The sequence below is a fragment of the Lathyrus oleraceus genome, chromosome 5 (assembly GCF_024323335.1).
Source record: "Lathyrus oleraceus cultivar Zhongwan6 chromosome 5, CAAS_Psat_ZW6_1.0, whole genome shotgun sequence".
Lineage (NCBI taxonomy): Eukaryota > Viridiplantae > Streptophyta > Magnoliopsida > Fabales > Fabaceae > Lathyrus > Lathyrus oleraceus.
Genome location: NC_066583.1, coordinates 249,545,811 through 249,557,470, shown reverse-complemented (window position 1 = coordinate 249,557,470; position 11,660 = coordinate 249,545,811). Strand labels below are relative to the sequence as shown.

At 33.3% G+C, this 11,660-nt stretch overlaps 1 protein-coding gene across 1 annotated transcript; it reads right to left on the bottom strand.

Annotated features, from left to right (window-relative positions):
- Nucleotides 1-2,170: 2,170 nt before the first annotated feature.
- On the bottom strand, nucleotides 2,171-3,983 carry LOC127080022 (histone H2A.Z-specific chaperone CHZ1-like). The gene is made up of 3 exons (XM_051020360.1): nucleotides 3,763-3,983; nucleotides 2,975-3,210; nucleotides 2,171-2,613 (listed from the first exon to the last, which is right to left on the bottom strand). Exons 1-3 carry the CDS (start codon nucleotides 3,981-3,983, stop codon nucleotides 2,171-2,173), a joined length of 900 nt encoding a protein of 299 aa, XP_050876317.1.
- Between the last annotated feature and the right edge of the window lie 7,677 nt (nucleotides 3,984-11,660).

Here is an 11,660-nt window from a genome sequence, read left to right as displayed (position 1 = left end):
ATTTCCAGCTTCATTTGATCTTTGATGTGATCAAAGGAAGATTATTTGTGATGCATGTTTTTGGTCTGATGGTTGCGGGATTTTGAATTTAGAGATTGAGCCGCCAAATTTTGGTCTTATATAAAGAAATATTTTCGTCTTCTGATTTGGTTGTCGGTTGCTTGGTCTATATGGTTGGTGAGAAATAATGTTCTCTTTAGAGGAAGGATTATTCGTTTAGAAATCATATTCTTTGTTTTCCTTAACTTATTTGTTAGTTAGAGATCCTTCTTTTCTCTCTTTGTACATCGGTTGAGTACCCCTAATACTCAATTTCAATATAATTATTACTTATCAAAAATAATGTGCTCAAGAAATTATCAATTTCTTCTAATCAACTCAAAGCTTAAAATCAATAGTTTGATTCTTTGTTAGAAGATCGTGAATTTGTTTCTCTGGTAATTATTAGCAAAATTTATGAAGTGTAGTATGTTGGTGCAAAAGAGGAAGAATATGACGATGATGAAGATGGAAGAGAGAGAAAAAGAGTTGTAACTAACTTTTGCTGAATTGAAATTCGGTCACAATGAAAGATCTCTAACAAACTGAAAACTCAGCTTCTACTTATACACACATTCTGAATTAAATGAAACTCAAATTATCTCTAAATTCAAATTAAATGAACCTGAAATGAAATATAACTAACATCATCCCTTAATTCATATTCAGCTAATCAAGATCAGTAACACCAATTTCATCCCTCCAATGGATAAAGTGTCCAGTCTTGATTTCCTTGGTCAGAACATCCGTCAACTGCTTCTAAGTGCTATAGTGCACAACTTCAAGCACCCTATTTTGAACATGGTTCCTTAGAAAATTAAACATTGTGTAAATGTGTTTACTTCTTCCATGCAGTAGTGGATTCTTGGTAAAGCTTATAGCTAATTTGTTGTTAATCATCAACTTCATAGGCTTGCTCACCTTGATCTTCAGATCCCGCCGCAAGTTCAGAATCCACACAGCTTGACAAGCTGACAATGCACCTGCAATGTACTCATCTTCATAGATTGACAATGAAACCACTGGTTATTTCTTAGAGCACCAAGAAATAGGACCTCCTAGATACTTAAAAAAATATCCATAAGTACTTCTTTTATTAACTCTGTCTCCACACCAATTAGAGTCTGAATAACACATCATCTCTGAATCAGTTTCAACACCATAAGGGAACAAAACTTCATACTTCAGAGTCCCCTTAACATACCTCAAAATCCTGACAACAACTGGGTAATATGACCACTTTGGTTTGTTCATAAACCTACTCATCATTTCAACTTCATAACAAATATCAGGTATGGTATTATAGAGATATCTCAATGAGCCTACTAACTGTTTTAAAGTTGTATAATCTACATCATCACCCTCAACATCAGAATCCAACTTGTGATTTGTTTCAGCAGGTGTGATTGCAGACTTACAACTCATTAACTCAAATCTCTTCAGAAGCTCAAGTTCATACTTCAAATGATGCAAGAGTATACCCTTATCACACTACATAATCTTCATCCATAGAAAATATATCATATTTCCTAGATCAGTCATATCAAACTCATTCATCAACACATTCTTGAACTTAACTATCTCATATGAACAACTCCCTGTTAGTAATATGTCATCAAAGTAGAGACACACCAGAATCATATTTCTATCATATGTATGTTGAACATAAACACCATACTCCATCTCACATTTCTTGAATCCTTAAAGCTTGAAAAATGAACCAACTTTCAGATTCCAGGCTCTAGGAGCTTGTTTCAATCCATACAAGGCTTTATGCAACTTGTACATCATTCCTTCCTGATTCTTTTCACAAATCCAGGAGGTTGTGATACATACATTTTCTCTTGTAAATGATCATTCAGAATTGTAGATTTGACATCTAAAAATACATCAGAGGCCAATTCCTGTTAGCAGATATAACAATCATCAGTCTGATTGTTTCGTGTCTAGCTACAGGAGCAAACACCTCAAAGTAATCTAGTCCAGATATCTATAGAAATCCTCTAGCTACAAACCTTGCTTTGTGTTTGCCAATTGATCTATTTGGCTTTAGTTTCACCTTGTACACTAATCTAACACTGATGGATTTCTTGTTCTTTGGAAGATCAGTCAACTTCAAAGTCTTGTTTCTTTATATACCCTCAAGTTCTTGTTTCATGGACTTCAACCACACTTTCTTCTTGAGAGCTTCTTCAGTACTGACTGGTTTAGAGTATACGAACATGGCACACTGAATGACTTCCCTTTCAGAGTATATCTCAGTATCTTGCAACATGTCAAACTCTACAAATCTTATTGGTATTTGTCTAATTGTTTGTGGTCTCTGAACTTGTTCAGAATCTTCTTCAGATGTTGGAACATTATCAGATGATGGACTACCTTCAGAGGTCAGACCACTTTCAGAGTCATGATTACCACCAGATTCTAGATCATCATCAGAATCTGGATCAGAATCAAATTCACCTTCAGAGTTAGATTCTCCTTCAGACTCTTCTTCATCCTCAGAGTCACCTTCAGACTCTGACTCATCTTTAGAGGAAAAGTCTTCTTCAGAGGCATATTCTCCTTCAAAGTCTGAAATATCTTCAAAAGTTAACTCAAGTGCTAACACTGCCCTAGAGTTGGATTGAGACTTCTTCTAGTCCCACGCTTATGGTTATTTCACAGTGACATCTCATCTGAATTCAAATTTGTTAGTTACAACACAGTAGATCTTATAAGCACGTGTATTTTTGTACCCTACAAGCAACATGAATCTTCTTTTGTCATCCAACATCCTTCTTTTAGCATCTGGGACATGTTTATAACAAACATAACCAAACGCCTTCAGATGGTTCACATTTTGCTTATCTTCAGTCCACTTCTCCAAATGAATAACTTCCTTCTGCTTCTTGGTTATATACCTATTAAGCACATATGTTGCAGTGGAAACAACTTCTCCCTGTAAGGCGTGAGGGAGCTTCTTCTCCTTCAACATGCTCCTTCGTATCAAGCAAAATTATGTTTCTTCTTTTAGCAAGACCATTGTGTTGAGGAGTGTGTGGCATCGTAACCTCATGCTCAATTACATTCTCCTTACAGAACTTTCTGAACTCTGTAGAGTTATACTCACCTCCACCATTAGTTCTGAGAGTTTTCAGCTTCTGACCACTTTGCTTTTCAGCTTTCACCCTGAACTTTTGAAATTCAGAAAACACCTCATGCTTAAACTTGATGAGTTCTACCCATGTCATCCTTATGAACTCATCCCCAAATGACACAAAATATATGTTTCATCCAAGTGAAGATACTTCAAATGGTCCACATACATTATAATGTACTACTCCTAAAGCATGTTTTGCTCTTGGAGCTACTTTTGATGAAAATAGAAATCTAGGTTGCTTATCTTTCATGCATATCTCACATGACTTCTTAGACTTCACAATCTTAGGAATGCCATGTACCAGCTTCTTAGAACTCAGATGCCCTAAGGTTATGAAGTTCATATGCCCCAATATCGTGTGCCACAACTCACTATCACCTTTAGCACCTCTATACTACGGAATTTAGTTTCATTTGTTTCGAAATTCACTTTGAATGTTCCATTGCTTCCCTGCTCCGACTGCATAATCAAATTTTGATCAGAATCATACAACTTCAAGAGACCGTCCTTCATAGTAGTGGAGAAACCCTTCTCAATTAGATCATACACTCATCAGATTGCTTTTCATGTCAATAACATACCAAACATCCTTGATAAGAACAATTTTTCCATTCTTCACTCTGACCTTGACATTTCCCATTCCTTCAGCATTCAGATACTTATCATCAGCATATCTGATTTTTGTCCTCTTTCTTGAGTCAAAATTAATCAGCCATTGTTTGTTTCCAGTTAAGTAATTTGAGCAACTATTGTCCATATACCACCAGTCTACCAAATACCCACCATCAGATTCAGAAGCCATCAATAACATAGGTTCATCATTCGATTCTCCTCTGGCTATTTTTGCATCTTCTGATTTCCTTTCCTTGTTTGACCAACAACTAGCAGCAAAGTGATCAAACTTCTTACAACAGTAACATTAAACCTTCTTGTTGGCAAACTTCTCCTTTCCCTTATGATGTTTCTTCTCATCATAGTTTGAGACTTCTGACTTCTGATAACCACATCATGTCTCTTCTTGGCCTCTGACCAAGACTGATTCTGATTCTTCTGACCAGAAGACGCCTTCTGAGCCTGCTCCACCTCTCTTTCACATGTTCTCCTAGTCAGACGCAACTTTTGTGCCTCTAGACTGCTCTACAACTCTTCAATTCTCATGGTGCTCAGATCCTTAGAATGTTCAATTGCTACAACAATGTGATCAAATTGAAGAGTAAGTGATCTCAGTACCTTTTCAATGATTACTTATACAAAAGAGTCTTTCCACAAGATTTTATCTCATTTGTGATTGGAATTACTCTAGAGATGTAATCAAGTACATTCTCATTGTTTTTCATGTTGAGATTTTCATATTGCTTACGTAGAGACTGAAGTTTCACTTTCACTTATGCATCACCTACATAACAACGTGCCAGTATGTCCCACACAACCTTCGTCGTCGTCAAATCAACGATCTTCTAAAAAACATTCGCATCCACACACTGAGGGATGTAGAAAAGAGATTTCTAATCCTTCTTCCTCAACTCTCTATGCATGATCCTTTGTGCTTCAGTTGCATCCGTTGGAATCCTTGCATAACCGTCATTGATGAGACCAAGAACATCTTGAGCGCCAAACAATACACACATTTGAATCATCCACTGATTCCAATTTCTTCCATCAAAGTCTGGAAGCTTCATGTTCAAGCTACCATTTCCACTGTTCATCTTCAATCTTGTGCAAGAAATCACTCAGATCTCACCAAACATTCGTGTTTTCCAATCTCTCAGAATCAAGATATGTGTTTCTGTTATGATTTCAATCGTAAATTCAACGTAAATTCAAGAAATGTGATTCTGTTATGATTTCGATCGTAAATTCAACGCGAATTCAAGAAACGAAATCAATCACACACGCCTCACGTTCACTCATGTTTCTCTTGGTGTTTCCCGTGGATTCGAATCGGAGCTCTAGATAACAATTGTTGGTGTACAAGAGGAAGAAGATGGAGATGAAAGAGAGAGAGAAAAAGTTGTAACTAACTTTTACTGAATTGAAATTCTGTTACGATGAAAAATCTCTAACAAATTGAAAACTCAATTTCTACTTATACGGACATTTAAAATTAAATGAAATTCAAATTAACTTTAAATTCAATTTAAATACCACTCAAATAAATTAAATTAATAAGGTAGATGCTTCTCTTCCAAAGTCCTTTCTTTCCTTTCACCGGAAGAGTGTGAAATCCTTAACTCCAAAAGCTTTACAAATTTCTTAGCTCAATTGTATCAATACCTCAAGTATACAAATATAATATTGTATGAAGAAAAAAACCGCTATATGAAATGAATATGACACTTTCCAATAATCGTAGTACTAAGGTTCTGCCTAAACTTAAGGATACAACAAGCTTTTGTTGTTTTGTGTGCTATTGATGCAAATAATTATATAAAATTGCCTTGTACTTGGGAGTTAGTGTCTAGTTGAAAAAGAAAAGAAACATGCATGTGTATGATATTTATATTTTTAACATGATATACTTAGTTTCAAAATGACTAATTGTAGCATGTACAACAACTATGATCCTTGTATATACAATACAGTACCTAGTTAGTGATGATTAATAATTGAAGATGAAGTAAAAAACAATAGAGAAGTGGACAAATTAATCCAGCAAGAGAAACACTGAAGGAACAATATAACAATATATTAATCCATTCATTCATTGAATGGTTTATGAAGAATTAACGTGTGTACGTACGTACACACACAGCGAAGCAAAAGAGTGAAGTGTTAGATTGCAATCTTCAGGTTCAGTGTATCAAACAGAGATTAAGATACCAAGCTTCATTTACAGTTTAACGGTTTGTACTTTGAAGTTGCGATAATATTAATTAATTTGAATAGAATAGAATCGAACTGAAAGTTGACTAATATATTTATTTAAGAATGAAATGAGTTGCAAGGTGAATACCAACCGACAGTCCGTCTTGTTGAGGTTCCCTGATACCCAGCATTAGTTTTGGAGGAAACACAACTGTGTCATTCATTCACTAGTATATGATAACTTAGTGCTTGTTTTTTGTGTTATATATACGTGTTGTTCTACATTATAACTCACTTTTATGGACATGAAACTTTTTATGATAGTTTTAATTTTTAATTGAATAAATTACCAAAATTCTAAAGTGTTTGATATGCAATAGTTAACTTTGGTGTGAAATTCGAAGTAACAAGGTTTGATGGGGCGAGTAACTTCAGATTATGGCAAATGATGGTTAAAGATATGTTGAAACTCAGCAACGTTTAAAGAAGGTGTTGCGTGAGATGAAACCAAACAACATGGAGGATACCGATTGGGCAGAGATGAAGGAGAAGTTTGCGGGATTGATTCGCCTATGTATTTTAAATGAGGTGATGTAACATATCATGAACTTGACGACTCCGAAGGAGGTTTGAGACAAATTGGGAGTCAATATATATCAAAGACGCTGATGGACAAATTGTTCGCGAAGCAACGACTTTAAAGTATGAAGATGCAGGAAGGATCTAATTTATAACAACATGGCAATATCTTCAACAACATAATTAACGATCTAGTGAGTTTTTGAGTGAAGATGGAGATAGAGACATTATAAAGGTTAGCAATGGTGCATTTACTATGATGAGAGCAAGAAGGATTGCAGGTAGCATCTAAAAATTATTAGGGAACACTGTTGTCAGTGATGTTACATCAGTTGAGTCTGATAATGATGCAACCAAACTCTAACATATGTGTTTGGGTCATCTAAGTGAATGTGGGATGATAGAACTTCATAAGAGAAATCTATTGAAGAAAGTTCATAATTGCAAGTAGAAATTGTACATGTATTGTATACTTGGGAAATTGTGTTGTGTTCGGTTCAAAACCAAAAAACATAAAACAAATAGAATTGTAGACTATGTATATTTTGACGTGTGGGGACCTACCAAAGAGGTTTCCATGGGTGATTCTAGATATTTTCTGACTTTCACATATGATTTTAAGAAAGGTTTGAGTGTTTTTCTTGAAGCAAAAATATGAAGTCTTTACTAAATTTAAGTTGTGGAAGGCAGAGGTAGAGAATCAAATAGACAGAAAAATCAATTATTATTGTCTGATAATGGGACATAACACACTAATTTGAAGTTCAAGAGGTTCTGTGAAGAACATGGTATTTAAAGACATTTCTCGGTTTGCAAAATACCACAACAAAATGGTAGGGCTGAGAGAATGAATAGTTCTCTAACTCAAAGGGCAAGATGTATCTTGTTAAATCTTGGACTATAAAAAGGTTTATGGGCAAAGGTAGTTAACATGGTGTATTATCTTATCAATAAATCACCATACGCTTCATTGGAAGGGAATGTTGCAAAGGAGGTATGGATAAGTAATTCTATTGATCTTGACAATTTCAAGATTTTTTGGTGTCCAACTTATGTGCATATATCTAGTGAAGATCGATCCAAACTTGATTTAAAGTCGAATAAGTGTGTCTTCATCAATTATACAAAAGGTGTGAATGAGTTCAAGTTATGGGGTCTGATTAAGAGGAAGATGGTAATCAATGGAGATGTTGTTTTTGATGAGTAGTTAATGTTGAAGCAGACAATTGCAACATATGTATCAACGTATGAAGGAGAAACTTCCAACAAACATGTGATCCAGGTGGATGTTGATCTGCCACCAATGAATAATATACAAGTTGTGCTTGAATAACACGAGGACCAGACTATGATATTGAAATTGACCACAAACTTGAAGTTTAGGATGGAGTACACGATTATATTCTTGTACGTGACAAAGAGCACCGTTCAACCAAGCCACCAAAAAGACATGAGTATGAAGACTTGAGAACCTATGCACTTCTTACTAGTTCTGGAAACCCTTTAACTTTTTGAGAGGCTATAGTTAGCCAGGAGAAAAATAAGTGGATGTGTGCAATGTTAGATGAGATGGAATCCTTGAAGAAAAATAATAGATGTGAGCTTGTTCAGCTTCCTAGGGAAAAAAGGGTCATCAGTTGTAAGTTGGTGTTCAAGAGAAAACCAATAGTAGCAGAAAAAGAATGGGGAAAATTTAAGGTTTGTCTTGTAGAAAATGGGTACTCACAACATAATGGGATTGATTATGATGATATTTTCTCTCTGATTGTCAAACATACTTCTATCAGGGCAGTAAAACAGTGTTAGCCTTGGTAGACAACCGAGACATACACTTATAGCAGATGAATGTGAAGACAATATTTCTTCATGGTAATCTAGATGAACAAATTTACATGGAACAACCAGAGAGGTTAAGTGACAGCGGACATTGTAGACTAGTTTATAAGCTGAGGATGTCTTTGTATGGTTTATAGAAGTCTTTAAGGCAATGGTACAAGCATTTTGATACAAACATGCTTGAGATTGACTACATAAGGTGTGAGTATGAATGTTGTGTTTATGTTATGAGCCTTGATGATGGCTCTTTTATTTTCCTGTTATTGTATGTTGATGATATCTTGATTGCTGCTGATCATTTACATGAAGTAAATGAACTAAAAATCATGTGGGGAGAGGATTTTAATATGAAAGACTTAGGTGTTGCTAAGAATATTCTTGGTATGGAAATTCACAGGGATAAGAATGCTAAAAGATTATGGCTCTCTCAGAAAAGTTATGTTGAAAAGATACTAGATAAGTTTGACATAAGTTATTCGAAGACTGTGAGTACTCCATTGGCGAATCACTTTAAGCTCTCATTGGATCAATGTCCAAAAACAGATGCAAAAATTTAGTATATGTCAAAGTCCTCTTTATGCTTTTGCTGTTAGTTGTTTAATGTATGTTACGGTCTGTACTAGATCAGATTTGGCACAAGCTTTAAGTTACGTTTGTAAGTTTATGTCCAAACCAGAAAAGCATCATTGGGAAGCAGTTAAGTGTATTTTCAGGTACTTGAAAGGTACAATGATTTATGTTATCATGTTTAACTGTGAACATGGAGATCCTTTGGTTGTAGGATATGTTGATTCAGACTATGCTGGTGATATGGATGATAGGAGGTCTACAACATGATATGTCTTTACTTTAGCCGAAGGACCTATTTATTGGAAATCATTGTTGAGTATAACTCATATTGTGAAGAATGTTATGGAGATTGCAATGGATAGAGATAACAGTTTGTTATGGGTAACCAGGGATTAAGGTAAATTGAGCCCTAATGTTTATATATATATATATATATATATATATATATATATATATATATATATATATATATATATATATATATATATATATATATATATATATATATATATATATATATATATATATATATATATATATATATATATATATATATATATATATATATATATAGTCATACTAGAATCCTAATTCATAAGAAAAAAATAAAGGGAACTATAGTTGCTCTACAATTGCAGAGGTAAGCACTATTGACCGAATTGCGTTAACAAAGATCAATCGTACCCATTGTCTTTTGCTTTCTTTTATCTTTAATCTTCTGTGACTATTATTATAACGAGTATTGTTTCAAGTATATTCAATATGTTATGGGAGAAATAAGTTTTTAAATAAGATGAACGTTGTTTTAATGTTTTTTGGATTCTTTGTAGGGAGTTCATTTTAGACACAACTTAAATTTGGTAAAAAAGTGTGTGATTTCTAATTAATTATGTAAAATATGTATATATATCTTATTTAATCACAGTTTACTCGTGATAAAATTTTGGAATAGATATATGTCTTAGTCTATTGTGCACACCTTTATCACTGATCTAAGATAAAATGTTTCTTATCTAAAGTTGGTTGGAAAATGATGATTAGTCAGTTACAAGTTTACATTATTTTTTTATTGGTATATCTTATAAAAATACAATCACACACACGCACGCACACAAAAAAAATACACAAATTATGTGTTTTGTAAGAAAATACACACAAAAACATTCTTTCCCCACAATATTCAGCGATGTGATACTTTTTAACAAGTATCCTTTCAACCAACACCAATAGTTTTCATCTATTGTCAACACAAATAATCATAGTTCAAAGAACTATCATACTTCACCATAAAGAGTACAATTCACTCGAAGCTAAACCATTCAAATAATTTCACATTTTATATATTCACATACAATCGTAGTTAAAAAGAACTATTATAATCCACTAGAAAGAGTATGTTTCATGTGAAGTTAAACCAGTCTAAAAAATTTCATATTGTCTATATTGACATTCTTACTTCAAAGATATAACATACTTCATCACGATGAGTATACTATAACTAAAATTAAATCACTCTAAAATTAAATCACTCCAAGAATTTTATATTGTCATCAATGATAATCATAGTTCAAAAAGTCTATCATACTTAACCATGAAGAATATCCTTCACTTGAAGTTAAACATCTCAAAAAATATTTCAATGTTGAAAATCAAACAAAAAAATTATGGTGCGACTTCCATATTGGTAGGAAACTATTCAATTACCGACATAATCTCACAATACACCTTACATAAATGTTAATCAATGCTTGTATACCAATAAAAATAACTTGTAATCCTTACTACATCAACACCTCTTTGATTTGAACTTTTCACAAGGTAGAGTTGATTCTTCCATTAATATTATCTAGTGCAAACTTCGCAGTAGGATTTGTGATTGTATTTTTATCTATAATAAAATCATGTGTCGTAGAAATCCCCATAAAAATGAGGAGGTTTCATAATGGTCACACTTTAGTACATAGTCTTTTATAGTCATAACATTTGTATGACAAAACTTTCACGACACCATTAGTTTTTTCCCCTAATGTGGAAGATCAGAAAATGTTGCAACCATAGAACATACTAAAAATTCCTATCTATGGATCAAACTAAAAAAATTGATATCATTTGTTGGAAAAAAATTGATATTAAAAAAAATAATAACACAACATAAACATATAACAAAAAAACTCACAAAAAAGAGAAATAAAACATGGTTGTTAAATAACAACCAGTGAATAACACTATGAAAATTGTCACAATACATAGATTTTTCTCACAACCACACTATGACTCAAATACAACAACACTTTCTAAAGCAAATATTTAACTATATTTTACAATATTATAAGAGAATTTAAATACACACAAAGTAATGTATGATATGTATTATTTAATCAACATCAGCACAAAGCTCTTCGAGAGACTTATTTTCGTTTGTGTATATGAAGAGGAGACAATAAGAGGGTAATAAATTTTTTTTGTTGAAGACGGGTTTCTATAAGTATCTATTGAGATGACCTTATTTTTAATGCTAACATACATATTTGTGATTTTTTTATTTCACATGCAAAAGAGTGAAATGCATCACACATATATTAAATTTGTCAATCTTTTTGTTATAGATGAAGTTTATTATAGTTATGGAGAAGAAGACACATTAAGAAATGGAAATCGAGAGTTTCAGACTGAATGGTTAACCACATTG